General features: G+C 30.3%; 1 protein-coding gene across 1 annotated transcript; it reads left to right on the plus strand.

Annotated features, from left to right (window-relative positions):
- Positions 1-200: 200 nt before the first annotated feature.
- Positions 201-10568, plus strand: LOC111640727 (FRAS1-related extracellular matrix protein 2-like). The gene is made up of 12 exons (XM_023386768.1): positions 201-361; positions 704-911; positions 1006-1170; positions 1286-1571; positions 1659-1767; positions 2072-2264; positions 2334-2438; positions 2965-3092; positions 3560-3821; positions 6798-6985; positions 9047-9199; positions 9277-10568. Exons 1-12 carry the CDS (start codon positions 239-241, stop codon positions 9775-9777), a joined length of 2421 nt encoding a protein of 806 aa, XP_023242536.1. The 5' UTR covers positions 201-238; the 3' UTR covers positions 9778-10568.
- The last annotated feature ends 6694 nt before the right edge of the window (positions 10569-17262 follow it).

Consider the following 17262-nt stretch of genomic DNA (forward strand, 5'->3'; position numbering starts at 1 on the left):
TATAAATTCAAGTTCTACTTAAATATCACACTAAAAAACCGGATGTTTTTTCTTCTTCAAAAATATTTTACAAAATACAATACAATGAAAATAAAATATTGTTTGAACTTAATAAAAACAATGTTATAAATATAAACATCTTATTTATTTTGGAGCATAGAGATTGAATTTTATAATGAATTTCAATGCTATAAATCTTTTGATATAGGATACGAAAGCAATTATTTATATTCAAGAAATGGATATTGTTGCCGACGTAACGTTTCCCACGCGACCGACAGTTGTTTCTCTTCGAGATTATGATAACGTTGCCAGTGCCAGAAAGCATCCTACTCCAGGGTATCCGGTAATATGCGTAACTGTAAGTATAAATTTGATTTGATATAAAATTACTATTAATACTATTAAGAATATAATAGCCTAATTGTAACGACCAATGACTAATAACTTTCTATGAAATAATTTATAAATAAAGTTTCAATACGATTAATACTTTTTCTCTAAAGATTTATCATCTTGCTTGACAGTTCATAAGATTATTATCAGTAGAAACTATTTCTTCACACATAGAGTGCAGTTTTAACTTTAACAGATTTTGATTTTTTCCAATGATCTTCCTTATTCTTAGACTATTCCTTATTTTTATCTGATTTTTTAGATTAAATTTTATATTACAGATTGTTTATATCTTCATTTGTTTCAGGCATGCAATCCTAAACATCCAGAGTTTTCAAAAACTGGAATATTGTGCACTAAAGAAGGAATAAACGATACATTGACTGAATTTAGATGGAGAGTGGCTGCTCCGAGCGGTCGAGATGGGGTGACGAGTCTGTTAAAAGACGTAGAAGCTATTACATTTTTTACGAGTCCACATTTTATTACATTAGATAGCATTTATTTCTCAGCAGGTAGTCTACAAATTATTATAAGCAAAAGAGCTATATAAAAAATTTTAATGATATTATCATTACAATATTAATAGTTTAAATGCATATTTGATAGGAAGCAGGGTGCAGTGTGCTGCTCGGGCAGTAAATGTTGATGGAGATCCAGGACTGGAATTGGATAGCGAGTCCGTAACCATATCAACCACCGATGGTCTTTGTACACCAAGACTCGAAGGTGCATTTGGAGCAGAACCGTTTACGGCCAAAATGAGATATACAGGTATCTTTCATTATTTGAAAATTATCTGACAAGTAGGATAATAATTAAAAAGCAAGCTGCGTTTACCATTTCTTCAAATACATTACTGTATTTAATTTTAAATTATTTTTAATAGGTCCTAAAGATGATGATTTTTCGAATTTGATTAAACTAAGTATCATAATCCCTCATTGGGATGGTATGTTGCCCATAATTTCAACAAAACCTTTGTCTAATTTCGAATTGACTTTGAGTCCCGATGCGATAAGAATTGGTCTTCACAAATGCTCCAACTTATTGGATGTTAATGAAATACAAACAAAGCATGGTTTTCTCACAAATGAGACAAAAAATGAAAATGTTATTGGTGATGTGGAACCATATCAGTATAGTGAAGAATTGCGGGGCAATTCATCTTTAAGGTAAATCTGCTATACGTTATTAAAATTAAAAATTTCTATAATATTCTGAAATAACTTATGCCTACTAATTTAACAAATTTATTACAGATTTTATCGTAACTTAGATTTAGAAGCTTGTATGTGGGAATTTACTTCATATTTTGATATGTCAGAATTAGTAACATTATGTGGAGGAGTTATCAGTACAGATGGACAAGTAATTTTATTATATTTTCATATTTTGTTAATAAGTTTATAAAAATTGTTATAATAATACAGTCGACCCCCCCTAACACTGTTGATAATTCAGTTTTATATGAATTCCATGTTGTACGAGTCACTTAGATTTTACAAATACGTGTGCTGGGCTGTGAACAGCTCATGTATTTGTAAAATCTAAGTGACTCGTACAACATGGAATTCATATAAAACGAAATTATCAACAGTGTTATAGGGGGGTCAATTGTACAATAATTTATTTAGAGTATATAAATTATATGATTTAAAATTTTTTCTTATAGGTATTAAATTTGGTGCAGTCATATGTTTCTATAACAGTACCACTTTATGTTTCGTATATTTTTCACTCTCCAGTTGCTACTGGTGGGTGGCAGCATAACGATCTCAGTTCTCAGTTGCGTCTAACATTCGTGTATGACACTGCAATTCTTTGGCAGCAAGGTATCGGTGCACCAGAAGAATCTCAACTGCAAGGTAATTTTAATTACTGCATTATAAATTTTCTACAATAGAAAGTCTTATAATATTGTATTCATTTATCAGGTTACCTTTATCCGACCGGAATGACCATCAGAGAAGACGGAAAATTGTTGGTAAACTTTCGAACAGAACCTAGATTTCGAGGTCAATTCGTTCTCACTCATCCAGGTCTGTTTATTTTTTTACAAAATAGTTTTTGTGAATAAATAAAATAGAAATTTAAAAAGTTGCAACTTTTTATAGTCTAAGGCATTGGCATTGTTGAAAAAGTTGGCGTATAAACAAAAAAGAAATAGAAATGTTTAACATTATAGAATAGAGTTTTTGTACTTAGAAAGTCAAAGTTTCTGCAAAGTTTTTTGTTCTTTTTTTCTTCTTATTTTGGCACTCTCTTCTGTCTAGAAAATGCCATAAAAAATTGATATACTTTTTGTTAAGAGACTTGTATGTTTCAAACATTTCAATGATATAAAAATAAAGTCAATTATTTTTTTCTTTATAATGCATTGTTGGATATACATAAATCTTGATAATGGCTTCACAAACTTTATTTTTATCTTTATCAAAATGATTTATGAACGAGAACAGTGCATAAATTCTGTATAATTTCTACATATATTGTTATAGTAAATTTATAAAGAATTTTAATTAACATATTATCTCACAGTTTTTAAAACTTCAACATTTTTTCTAGGCACAGGGCAAGAATCAGCAGTTATTGCACCAGAGCATCCCGATTTAACATTCACTTTGGAATTAGTTTATAGTGAACCTTCTTTTGCCCAACCTAACCAAGAATGGCAGTTTGTGTCAGATTTTGCCGTACGTATTAAGCATTTAATGTATTATTTTGTTAAAAACGAAGATAGAAGTTACTTTATTTATTTATTTATTTTTATCTCCATCTTATATTATTATTTTTTTCATTTTTAAAGTGCTACTTATGTTTAAAAATAGTAATTCAGATAGCATCTCTTTTGTGAAGAGGCTTTTGAAATTTAAATAGTTGAGTCATTTGATACTTTTTATTTTGTTTTTTGTTGCTTCTGACTTCAACTGTTCCTTCTTTGATTACAGTTCTTGATAAGCAACAACAGAATGTGTTATGCTATAAAAATATCTAAAATACCTATTTTAATCTAATGAAAGGGAATAAAAATGAACATTTGAAAAATAATTATTTTAAATATCAGAATAGAATATAATTTTTAAAGTAAATATATTGTTTTCATGTAATTATTTAATTTTATTTATATTTATATTATTTAAAAATTAAATCTATTTTTCAGGTAAGAGATTATTCTGGTATATATAAAATAAAGTTGATACCTTGTACCGTGACTGACGATTTAGAATATGGAGATTCACTTCAATGTCATCCTCGAGAGCCGATCACTTTCGACATGCATATTAGATTCCAACAAGTCAGCGATCCGATTCCCGCAGAGTTTAGTTTGAACACGCAGTTTCATTTAATGCGCAAAAGAGAACTGTGGTTATCTGACGGATCTATGGGTTTTGGAGAAGATCTGGATGCTTCGTTTGTACCTGGTGAGATATTTTAATTTAAATTATTTAACAAGATTTCACTAAAATTAATATAAGTTTAAATAAATTTGACAAAATAGTATCAAGTACATAACTAGTCAGTATACTAAATTTTGATAAGAAAATATCCAAAATATAAACAATATTAATGTGAAAAACAACTCCAAGTTGTTTAAAAATATATAACTTAAATCTAAAAAAAGAAGCCAGACAAAACAGTGAGAAGGAAATCTACTCCTATTATTAATATGTCACATTCTCTAATCATCAAAGTTAATGATAATAAACTTATATGAACAAAAAATAAAAAAACAAATTCTTCATTAACATGAAAAAAGAAGAAAGTTTATATAAGAATCACAATGATGTTATCTTTTTCAGATGTTTATAAAAAACAGTACATAAACAGAAAAAGATTAATACAAAGTAAGATAATAGAATAAATGCCAGTATTTGCATTTTTCTCTCACTCTGTTTAAAATTTTATATTTTTTTTATGCAGTTTATTTACATGCATTACATTAACTTAAATAACAACAATGAAAAAACTTTATTGGCTTGATTTACAAAGCTCTTTTTACAAAATTAGGCTGACTCACTTTACATTATATCTATTTTTTTTTCCTTAAAATTTTAGTAATAATGTATTAGTTTCTTTTAAACTATTATTGATAGAAATCATTAATTTTAATGATTATTTTTAAAAAATTATTTGAATTCTTAAGTTTGATTTTAACTTAAATAACTCAAATACTCAGAAAATTTGTTACATTACTAAAGACTGGTTCAGTAGTCCGGTTCCAGTTGAGAATAGAATCCACATCTCCAGTCAAAGAGAAAATAAAAAGAAGACAGAGGCTCAATTTCTCCCCTTTTTTTTGGTGCATGTATGGTTTATACTTTACTGTTTAAACTGTGATATTCAATGTTATTATTGTTGAAAATATTTTGAAAAATATGATAAATATTTCAAATATTTATCATATTATAATAAATAATAATAAAGCGATATTGTCAGATTTTCAATTTGGTTATAAAGGTAGGTGATTAAGCCACAATCTTGTATCAGATTTAATAACTATAAATAAATAAATAAATTATTTATTTATAGTTATTAAAATCTGAGAGTATTTTGTAAGAAAAGATTGATCCAGAACAGGATTTAAACCTTGAACTTCAGTTTATCATAAATATGCATGGCCAATTACGCTACCTGAATCTCCATCAGACCAATTACTTTAAAAGATATGGTCATTAAACTCACTCGCCCTGCTGACTGAGAACAATTATTAAATTAAATATTGAAAAATATAAAAAGTAAATAAATGTATTATTTATCATTGTTTATATAATTAATATCATATTTTTTACAAAAGTATTTAATAATTGCAGTGAATCTTATCTGTGATGAATAAATTTTCTTAAAAAATTCAGAAGTATCAACATTAATATTAAAAAACTAAATGCATAATCTGTACAATTTTTTTGTATAGGTTAAACGATGCACTGAATCTGTTTCGATACAGTTGGCTTAGAATAGTTTGTGTAAATTATCAGTTGCTTATCTTAGGAGAAAAAAAAATGAACAAACAAAGAATAATTAGAATTATTTGTCTCTAAAGTTGCCTTGATGAAATAGTACTTGTATATAGTGTGGATCCAGGAGAACCAAAGAGGAAGCTAACTCAGTATTTGGATAATTAATGCATTATAGTTATGCATTAATTGGATAATTAATGCATTATAGTTATATTGCATTTGATCAGGTAAACCATATTTGCCATCTTAAATGGTTTTAAAAACAATGTTTTGAAGTTCAGACAAATAAATTTTAATTTTTTTTTCTGTAAATGAGGAAAGATTAAGCTCCCTGTATCAACCATTGCTTGTTTGTATATCATCATCATCATCCATTCCTGCTGATACCCAGAGAGTGTGCAGGTAAACATGTTAAAAAGTTAAACTTTTATACTATCATCCACCACGCTTCTCCAAACTCTCCTATTGACAGACAAGTTTTTAGTCTGGAGTAAAATTAAATTCTTTTCCTCTTAAGATTTGCATAACATTATCAATCTACCTTCCCTCTAGGGCATCCCTTTGGTTGGATATGTGAGATATAAATCCTTATGTATTTAGGGAATATTTGTTATTCTGTTTCTTGTATTACATACACACAACACCATCTATACTGCTTTCAGGTACAAAAAATTTATTTTATCTAATATTTTTGATACATGTGCATCGAGATACACTAGAAATCCTAATGATTGGTGCTAAAGAGCTGAAAAACATTAAGAAAATGTTTTTTTGTTTTAGAATGAACGTTTTACATATATTAGTTATGGAAAAGTCTAGTTTAGAGCATGTGCTTAATATTTTTTTAAATATATTTGCCTTGTTATACTGAAAGTTAAGGGTTTGAATCCTGTTTCCAGAACAGTTGTCAAAGAGAGCACTTCTAGTGCTGGCATTCTTGTATGAACTGTTTATAAACAAGTTTAAAGTACATTTACAGGATTTCACTGTGTTCTGCTTTAGAACATTTTTGACTGGTCACTTTGCCACTTGATGTAGTCACCTTGTCACATCACCCATTGAGCCAGCAAATTACTGTCTTCTCAATAACTGGAACGAATTACTAAGTACAATCAACAAAACCTTTAACATACAGTAATAAAATTTTAATGTAAAAATAAAGTAATATTGGCCTTGGTAATTAATTGAATAATTTTATATTATTGTATTTTACCAATGTAAATTGCTTTTTTACAATTGAAAATTTTCAAAAAACTTTATTTTCAATTTTAAAGTTTTGAGGATGAATATTTAATCTGAAAATTGTTTTGAAGAATTTTTGAAAAGTTCATATATTTTGCTCCATAAAAAGCAATTTTGATTGGATTTTACATTTGAAACGCTTCCTTAAAAAGATTAAAAATTTTATACATAATTTTAAAAGTATTATCATATAATTAGGTGATATTATATATGGAAGAATAATGGTGGATCCGGTGCAGAATCTTGGCGACTCCTTCTTTATGACGATCGAGAAATGTTTTATATGCACCGGCGTGGACGGATACATTCCAAAATATGAACCTACGAGTTTAGAATATGGTTGCGTTGCGGATTCTCCAAATCTCTTACATACGTTTAAAATAATTGTAAGTTATTATATTTATCTCTTAGTAATTATATATATTATTTTATTATTTTTAATAGAGGAATATTTCAATTAATAAAACCATTATAGTTTCTGATTTTTATGGTTTAAAATCTTGTCAAAATACTAAATACGTTTAATGTGTAAACAAAGTTATTTTATTGTATATTTAATCAGAAAAGAAAATATTTCTATAAAAATAAATTTAATTATAATAATAAGTAGACAAACTGATTTTTTTGGCAGTATGTTATATTATAGTAAGAAGAGATTTATTCTGCATGAACTAGAAGCATATGAATGATTGGATAATCATTTTATTCCTTTTGTTAGTCCAGTGGCTGCATGGCGAAATATCATTTTATGCACAATAGATCTAGTCATAGTGCCAACTTTTGCCTCTCATTTTTCATTACATTTATAAAACTCTCATTCAGCTTCTTTGGAAATCCAACTTCACCTCTGATCAAGATCCTTATAATTTATCATGAGTAATTTGAGTTCAAGAATCATTCTCTATGTCTTGTCTGCGCTAGCTGACTCTATTATATGAATGGTATGTTTAAAATGGATAAAAACTGAAGCCAGTCTTGTAGTGTAGAGGCTGATGATATTTCTGTTAAATAAATCAATTAGTCAACCAATCCTCTTGTTGTTTTCTTTCTTTGTCAAACGAACTGATAAATTTTTAATTAAGTTTGAGATTAATTAAGTTTAAATTGTTTAATAAAAAAGAAAAACAACTTAAATTCTTCAGTAGTGTTGACGAAATTATGACAAAAGATACAGAAATATATATAATCGTTTTAAAGATTAGATAATCTGTGTAATGGAAATAATAATTATTTACAGATTATGTACAAATAATATACAAATCTCATCTAATTTACCATGGATGAAAACTGAAATTATTCAATCTTTTTATTTTCCTTAATACTCTAGGTGTAAAACTACAGCGTAGCGCCATTAAGCCATGGGCCAGTAATCCGCGAATTCCCTTAAACCACGCAAAAAGCTTGGATCCCATTGTAACTGATTCACACCTTACAATGCTACAAAGTTAATCTGCAGACCACCTAAGCCAGGGTTAACTCTTAGACAGAGGTATTAAGATGTGATCAAAAAGTTAAAAACAGTTAAAAAAAAAAGGAATTAAAAACAAAAATTATAATTTTTTTAAGCTCAAGTTAGTGGATGATGACAATGACAAGAATAATGTTAATAGTTGTTTTGCATTGTAAAAGTCCACTGTATATGTTCATTTAAGGTGCATAAAAAAAAATTGGACTTTAAAAAGAGAAAGAGAAAACTGCCACGCAGGGGCGCCGCTAGCTGTTTGAACGCCCGTGTGCAATACCGATTATGCCGCCCCCTGTTTAACTACGATTACCTATGCTGAGCTTGCCAGAAAGGCTCTTTGCCGCCCCCTGGACGTGCCGCCCGCATGCGGTGCACGCCTTGCACGCCCGCTTACGGCGGGCCTGCTGCCACGGTATTTGAGGATGATGGTTATATACCATCAAAAGTGCTCATATTTTGTTGTTAGAAATTAAATTTTCTTTTGATAATGCCAATAGACAACTTGTACACTTCCATTTAAAATTGGACTTTAATGTTTACTTTTCAGATTGTATAATATACATTTGAGTAAAATCTTGCTAACTTGGACTTTCACAGATTTGCACTAGGCTTTTCCCCCAATAAGTCTCAATTAGTGAACTATTACGGTGCAGTATATATACTATATATTCTATTTGATTTTTATTAATATATATCTATAAGTTATTTATCATACCAGATATTATTTTGTTATGTCACTATTTCATTTCTTGTAAAGCTGTGGAGAAAATATTTCAATATAAGAAGTTTTAAAATAAAATTAAGCTATTGTATTATATTCCACTGGTGGAAAATTAATTGATCTGAATTTTTAAAATAAAAATATCCAGTAAAATTTACACAGAAAACAATAATAATGACATGGGAAATATTTTCAATATCTTAAATTTTTTTTAATATAAGATTCAACACAGTTTTATACCTTAAATTTATCTTTTTATAGGATAAAGGTGCCCCACATACTGTTGTCAGAAAGTTCAAAAATGTTCCCTTTGATGCTAAATTGTCGGGTGATGATCCTTCTCCAGATGTTGAAGCTCTTAGAAAACAACCCAGTGCTGACGGTTTTCACTTTGATTCTGCCCCACTATTTCAGGTAAAGGGCAATCTAAATAAAGTATATTCATAAGTTTTTGAGTTAACAAATTTTCTAAGGTGTTATATAATTTTCAGGTATCTTATGGTAGGCAATGGTTTGTACATTGTATCTATACGGTGAGATCTAAAGAAAATGCAGCTCGAGGAATTGGAAAGAGAAGTGTCGACGAACACATTTTTGGAAATTTGGGAGAAGTTTCACTTCGGAAAAAGAGAGAAGTGGAAGACGTGGAGCACGTCGGTTCAGACGGAAAAGGTACAAACATGCACAGGATAAAATTAAATTACAATGGCAAAAATAAAAAAGTCAACAGAGACAACAAGGGAGTGTACGAAGTCGGCCAAAACTCTCATTCCGAAGACGGCATGTCTCTGATTCCCATCATCGTGGGCGCATTAGGTTCCATTCTAGTCATAGCTATTGCCGTCAACGTATATTTGATAAAAAGAAGAAAAGAATTCGGTGGTTCCGCCTCATCATCCGGGGTCGTGTCCGTGGTGGCGAGCAACGGACAGAGTAGAGTGGTGTCATCTCAATACCAGAACATCCGTGCCGGCGACAACACAGAAGTATAACAAAGATTTTTGTTCACTAATTTCATCACTGCCATCAAACTGTGAAAAAGATGTAAAAACTTTCATTGAGTATCCCCATACATATCAGCCGTTATAATTTTATTCTCTGATTCCATTCAGAAATAAAAACTGATTCGGGGAACTTTAACCTAATCTTACGCAGTTAACTATTTACTATAAAATAGTAGAAATGACTGACGTTGGCTGCTTGTGATTGCTCTCAGAAACGAAGAGGATCTATTGACATACCACTACTATTCTGTGGAAATTTACCATGGCTGCATCTCTATCTGTTGCTACTTATACCTCTTTTTTTGTTTACATAATTTATTTTGAATTCAGACAAAATATATCAAAATGTTGTGATTGGTAATTGTTTTTAAATAATGCCTGTAGGCTAATTCATAAAATGTATTATTTTACTTTGGTTGCTTATGAACTTTTTTTGTACAGTTTCTAGTGACACAGAAATGTGATAAGTTGGATTGGCCTTGGGCATAGAATACCACCTCTTCCCTAAATAATGTTAAAAGACTAAATTAAGCAATTCTTTTTGATTGTTACCCAATTCCCATTAAAAGAATATCCACAATGGTATACAGTGTTAAAAAAATTGGACGTGCCTTTCGAGCTCAATTTCTCCGATTTCGATAAATCCGACATTAATTTTTTTACCCTATTTTGTTAATCGGGATTACGATTTGAATTTTTCAGCATAAATTGTAAATATATTCGACAATTTATATAAATTTCTACAGTTCAAAAGTATTGTTATCCATTATTTTAAATGAAAAAGATTCCAAAAAATTAAATTTTCAAAAATTATTGTACAAAAAGAAAAGAAAAAAAAAAAAACAATAATTTAGAAGTCATAGAATTTAATTTTTTTTAGATTAGTAGTTTGTTGGGCTCAATAATTAATTGTATAAAAGTTTTGGGAAGATTTTATATATATTTGTATGTGAGAGAGGTGTTTTATTGATATACATATAAGGAAAAAGTTAGTATTGTGTTGTCATTAATGAATTAATTATGTCTAAGTTTGATATATTTAGTTAAAGTAAACATGTGTTCCAGTTTTAGAGATGAAAAATCAATTTTTAAATGTATTTTTATACAGTTAAGAGTATGAATTATGTAAAAGATTTTAGTTGAGAGAGATTTAATTTTTGAATTTAATTTCTGGAAGATGTGATTACTTTACAAAAATAGCTAAGAATTAATATAATCTAGAAGAAAATGCATATATTAATTGTACTTAAACATCATTTTTAAATCCCTGAATTATATTATAAAGAAAACAGAAACAACAAATTAAGTGCCATATCAGAATGAATCTCATTAATTGGATTTTGTGACATTCACTCTTATCTGTTTGTCTGTAATGTTATGCTGTTACGTTTTACAGAAAGTAAAAAGTGTTTTTATAATAAAAAAAATGTGAAATTATTTAAAAGAAGAGGGAAAACATTAAAAAAAAGAGTCGATATTTTGTATAGTTAAATTTAATTTAGTCAGAAATCACCAATTTACAAAGTACATTAAGTGAACAATTTAATATGTAGAAGTTTCAATTAAATTGAATATTCAATCTAAAATTAATAGAAAGCTTCACTTTAGTAATCATCTTTATACCAATCCTATAATAAATCATTTACTAAGTTGAAGGGGAGGAAGTAATTCGGTTGCTCTAACATGTAACTGCATTAAATTGGAATGTAGGAAAGGTCTCCTTAACAAAAATCTATATATAAACGAGCTCCTTTAAAAGATATAATTAACCCTGGAAGCAAATTTTGAACTTTAATGGAATTGTCGAGATTCTGTTAGAATCTATAGCTTATAAACCAGATTGGTGTAGACACGTGCAGAAGGCCATTGAACCGGAAATGCGCGTTATACGAAGTGAACCCATTGGTGGCTCCAATGACATGTCTTATAAGTTAACTTTGGGAGTTTGTATACGTGTATAATAGATTTATCTGGTGTAGTTAGAACCTTATAATCGTAAAATGAATATTATCTAAGGATTATAACCTTTACACGACTTGTTTAATAGATAATAAGATTTATGAGACAGCTGAACATTAAGAGAGATAAGTTATTCCTATTTAGCAGGATGGGATGATGCTTATTTAATGGCGATATGAATCCCTTAATTTTCCGAAGCGCGAATTAATGAACAGATTGCCAAACATTCTCGTAAAATCTATATAAACTTATGTATGTCGTCGACTCCATCCTATGTTATATATAATGCCTTCTTTATGTGATTTTCGGAGAGGAACGGAAAGGATATTTCAGTTCAGTTTAAACTCGCGGTGTTTTCTTGTACCATTGCAAGTATTTTGAATAAAATTTACGAAGTTTATTTTGATTTAAAGTATTAGAAGAGTGCCCAAGGAGGTATTTCATCCACTAAATCAGACGTGATACTAGAACTTAACAAATCATTCTTTGAAATTAATTATGGGAGTGTGTTAAGATCATAGATTTTCCATTGTTTTTATATATATTTTCTCCTTCGACGTTCTGGCATATCCTGTAAAAGCTCTCAATTTATTAACTCTAAACGAATTGGAGCTTTTGAGCCGCTTAACTTCAAGACGTTATTGTAAAAAATAAAGTCGTAAATGAAGAAAAATCCCACCCTTAGCTACAATAAAATTTCACTTATAGAAACCGATAAAAATGCCATAACCAAATCAAGGAAGAAGATTGATATGGTACAAGTCTTGGCCATTCACAATCGACATATATATATTCAAATCCCAACTTTAAAAAAAAGGGGGTGGGTGGGAAATAGAAGCTCGAATTGAATAACAAACAAAAAAAAATAACTATGGCAACACTTCCTTATATCTGGTCATCATTCTTACTCTACAATCTCATTTTTCTAGGGTAGTAAATCATAATCTTAGCGACAACCCCACGGGAGGTAGCAATAGAGAGAAAGAGAAAGTAGTATCATGGAGTCGGGAGCGCGCGCAATTTCTCCTTTAAGAGAAAGTACCGTTTGTAGCAGTTTGTTGAACCGAAATGGTGTTGATAGCAGTGTTACGGATGGAGAAGCGCTGTAAAGTGAATCCATGGGAATAATCAATCCAACACTACTCTCTTTGTCACTTATTTACTAAAATGGGACTCTTCTCTTCTTTTTTTTTCTCTCTGGCATGTTCCTTTTCTTCCTCTGGTGCAAACCAATCAAATATTAAAACTCGTCTAGCCGGGTAATGAACGTGTCACTAAATAGATATCCTGCAGCACACTTTGCAACTACAGGAGACGGTAGTGTTTAAAATAGGGATGTTAAGATGATGAAGGAGGTATGACAACGTCGTGACGGGCAATACAATCTCGCAGATTGCTCGATATAGTCGTTTTTTGACAATAACGACGTTCCGGAGGCCGTTTAGATGACGTAGAACCCGAATTTAATACTCTGCTTAAATTATATGTAGTGTGACCGAGGTCTTTGCTTTATTACGTGTCTCCGTCGCTATATTGCTTATTACCAAGATTTGTTTGCTGTTTGCGCTCCGGTAATTGATACAGATTTTCGATTATTCGCATAAATTTCGCTTAATATCCTTAATTTAACGAGCGAAACGCATTGTTTACTACTACACATGTCGTAAAGCGCGCATCCTCAAAGAAAAATCATCAATTAATTCATTAGTCCGTTACTTTTTCGAATCACCTCGAAAAAACCAATCACCTTCTCTCTTATCCCGTTAGCTCTGTTACGTCATTAAGCGGAAGTCGCGTCGATTAACCGAAAGATCGGTTAAGTTACGTAACATCCGCCGGCATCTTTAACGACATCGATAACAGATGGCGCTACTCGACCATTTTTACTTAGTGTTGCCATAATAAATCGGCCACGTGATCGATGACGAGATAATCTTACCGAATGAGTTTTAATCATGATAATTGCATGTTTATTACTATAATAAATGGATACAGGTAATAAATAACGAAGATACTTACCGATATCGAACCGAATAAACGTAAAAAAAGCAGAAAACCCCAGGCAATTTAGTTCTATCCAGATAATTTCTTTCATAAAGAAAACAGAAACAACAAATTAAGTGCCATATCAGAATGAATCTCATTAATTGGATTTTGTGACATTCACTCTTATCTGTTTGTCTGTAATGTTATGCTGTTACGTTTTACAGAAAGTAAAAAGTGTTTTTATAATAAAAAAAATGTGAAATTATTTAAAAGAAGAGGGAAAACATTAAAAAAAAGAGTCGATATTTTGTATAGTTAAATTTAATTTAGTCAGAAATCANAGTTATTCCCACTTGTACGGTTTACATAACAAACACTTCATTACGGAAGTGAGGGAGTTTGGATAAAGAATACACATTATCTAAATTAATGATGTTTTTACAGGTGAAGGTAAACGTGTTAATCACTCCACTTTTTCATTTTCTTTACTGTTTTTTTTTTTTTTTTTCTTCCTTTCTTACAATATTTTCCTCCTCTTCTCGTAAAGTAACTTGTCTTTTAGTTACGACTTACACGACTGACGTTATGGCCTATGCTAGCAAATATAACTTCGTACCAGTTAATTAAGTGGTAGCTATTGAATGTAAATTATTACTTCGACTTGGATAGAAAAAAAGATCTTGGTATAATTGTTGTATATAATGTTGCGCGTCGCGTCGCTACCGTTCGCGATGTAGAAAATTGATTCTGTAATGTTTCGTATTTAAAAAGAAAAAAGAAAGCGGTTGTTTTATTTTTGTTAAAAAGTTTTTAAATTAATTAATTATTGTTTTTAGTAACTATACTGCTTAAAATAATATATATATATATATATTATAAAGGAACGAAATTCTATCGCGACGCGTCGCTCGGCTTTACGCGGAGAAAATAAGAAATTTCAAGTAATATCTTCGATTTATTTATTTAATTTCTTAGAAAGTATATCTATTTAGATCCGTTTTCTATTATTAAACTACAGTTAACACCGTTTTTAAGAATCTACGACGGAAACGGACAGGAGAAATATCGCTTCGCTTCTCGTCGCGTCGCGTGGCCTTTCGTCTTACCAAACACCTAAACTACATTAGACGAAGCGAGGAAGACGATTTGAATCCCGGAAACACTCGTCAAAGTTTCGAATATTTACACATTTATCCAGCATTCGATAGAAGTAGAATATTTTAATTAGGAGGAGGAAGATGTGGTACGTTTGTTGACACTTCACCCTGCAGCAGAAAGTGATTTAAACTATCCAAATCACCCGCAGGAATTTCTACAAAGCAAGAGGATTATCCAAGTTCAAATCTAATTTCGACTCTTCTCCTTCCCCTTCTTCTTCTTCTTCCTTTTATTTATTTATTCTTCCCCCTCCCCTTCTTAAAGAGGGGAAGGAAAGTAAAAAGTAGAAAGGGACGATTTTAATCGCTTTAAAAAGCGTCGCTATTAATTTCGATTTGTGTAGAACCGATCGGAAGAATCAAAGAATTATTATATTTATACTTTGTTTTTTTTCTCTCCCTGTTTTTTATGCTTAGAAAATCGCATTTACTCCGACTTTTAAGTAGTTTAATGGTAGAATTAAAGGCATCTTTCGATTGGGGGATGATGTAAATGCTCTTAAATGTTTTTGACGTATGCTATATAATATATATATCCTGTTATAAAAGTTAATCTTTTATAGGATCATGTATTTTTTTACGATCCGTTTTATAACCTTGTTTCCCGTTTAAGTTTCATCCTGTTTAACCATTATCGTTGATTAGTTTGGAAAATAGATAGAAAATAAATTTGACTGCTTAATCTATCCCCTTTTTCCCCCTCTCCTCTCTCTCTCTCTCTCCTCTCTCTTTCCATACTTTGCTCCTCTTGCTCTTCCTTTTCTTCTTTCCTTAAACTCATTATTCTTTTAATTTCTTAACAAATAATATAAAAATACCATTATGGCAATAAACTGGATGGAAAATAACCGAAGAAACTTTCTTTAAAATAATAAAATTCGATCATAAAAATTGTATAAAAGTCAAATATTATAACTAAATTTAGATTTTAAGTGTTTTAAAATGAAATTACTTTTCTCTTTTGTGGTTGATGCTTTTCATCTATTTTTAAATCTCAGGTGGAGTGATTTTTCTCCTCTCTTTTTCCCCTTTTATTTTTCTTTAATTTCTTTCGATGCTTATCCAGTTTTAAATCTGATAAAGTTTGGGGTTTGATAAAGAAGGAAAAAAACATGATTTTTTTTAGTTATTTTTACTAAATTTGGGCGGTTTTTTTGGGGTGGATACGCCTTCTGACTGTAGATTTGATGTATTAGAAGGCGTAACCATCTTCTACAGCATTTATAAACGTATTTTTAGTGAAGTGTGTGTGTGTGATTCTCCGAGATTTAGCATCTTTTTTATGACTCTTCTTACACTTTTCAGCGGAACGACTTAACCTTTCGAATTTTCTATATATATATTTTAAAAGAATATCGTAGATTTCGTGAAATTTTAAGCGGAACCAACGATATTCTACCTTTTCTATAAGCATATATAAAGGCTAAAGAAATCTGTAAACTTCGTAATGCATCTACTCGGATTATGAAAGTTTGTATTCTCCTAGCGAAAAATTAGTAAGAGGAGAGATAAAATCTGTGAGAAGTTTGGAAAAGAGTATCACGCATCTTCCATTAACACCAAGAAATAGGAGAGAGTAGTATAATCTTCAAAAATTGGAGTCGTTATCCGAATATTAAATGGTTCTCGAGCCACCGACTCCATCACGTCATTGGCATCTATATTTAATAAGTATAAAAATTTAATTAAAAGCCGTCGGGAAGAGATTTTTCTAATTTTCGTAAGGGGGTGGACAAAACGTAACTATAATTAGCGAATGGAAACAAGAGACGAAGACGTTTTCGAGATGACAAATAATTAGAAAAGTAAAGAAAGATCGATATAAATCGGTTATTTTAAAGGTGTCATCTTCTAATGAACCATCGAGAAAACGTAATATTGATGTTTTTCTAATTAAACAAACTTAAGCACATTAATTATGAGGTTTTAATAGTTAAAAATAAATTTTAATAAGATTATTAAACGGTACGTGGACTGACAAGTTAAGCAGCTTTGATTACTATTGTGACGAGGATTATACCCGTTAATTTAGTTCGCTTCGTTAATTTTAACTTTCTCCTTTGATGCAATTCACGTTCGACTTCGACTTCCTCTCTACAAAACTCGTAAAAACACAAAATGGGGATTGGTCCTGACCGGAAGGTCGAATCTGACGTTCTACAACTCGTTGGGTTGGGCCCACACTAAAAGTTTTATGGTCGTTTATTTACTTCGATAATTAAATTGCTCTTCTCTTGTTCAATATTTGCAACGTTCCTTTTCCTGTTCTTCACAATTAAAGCAATTATCTTCATCCTCCTCCCGATTTACCATACTAAAAATGCACCGAATTCTCCTCGTCTAGTTAGTTTAATATTGCATACACTCGTCT

The sequence above is a fragment of the Centruroides sculpturatus genome, unplaced genomic scaffold (assembly GCF_000671375.1).
Source record: "Centruroides sculpturatus isolate CEXI.00-Female unplaced genomic scaffold, Cexi_2.0 scaffold1543, whole genome shotgun sequence".
NCBI lineage: Eukaryota > Metazoa > Arthropoda > Arachnida > Scorpiones > Buthidae > Centruroides > Centruroides sculpturatus.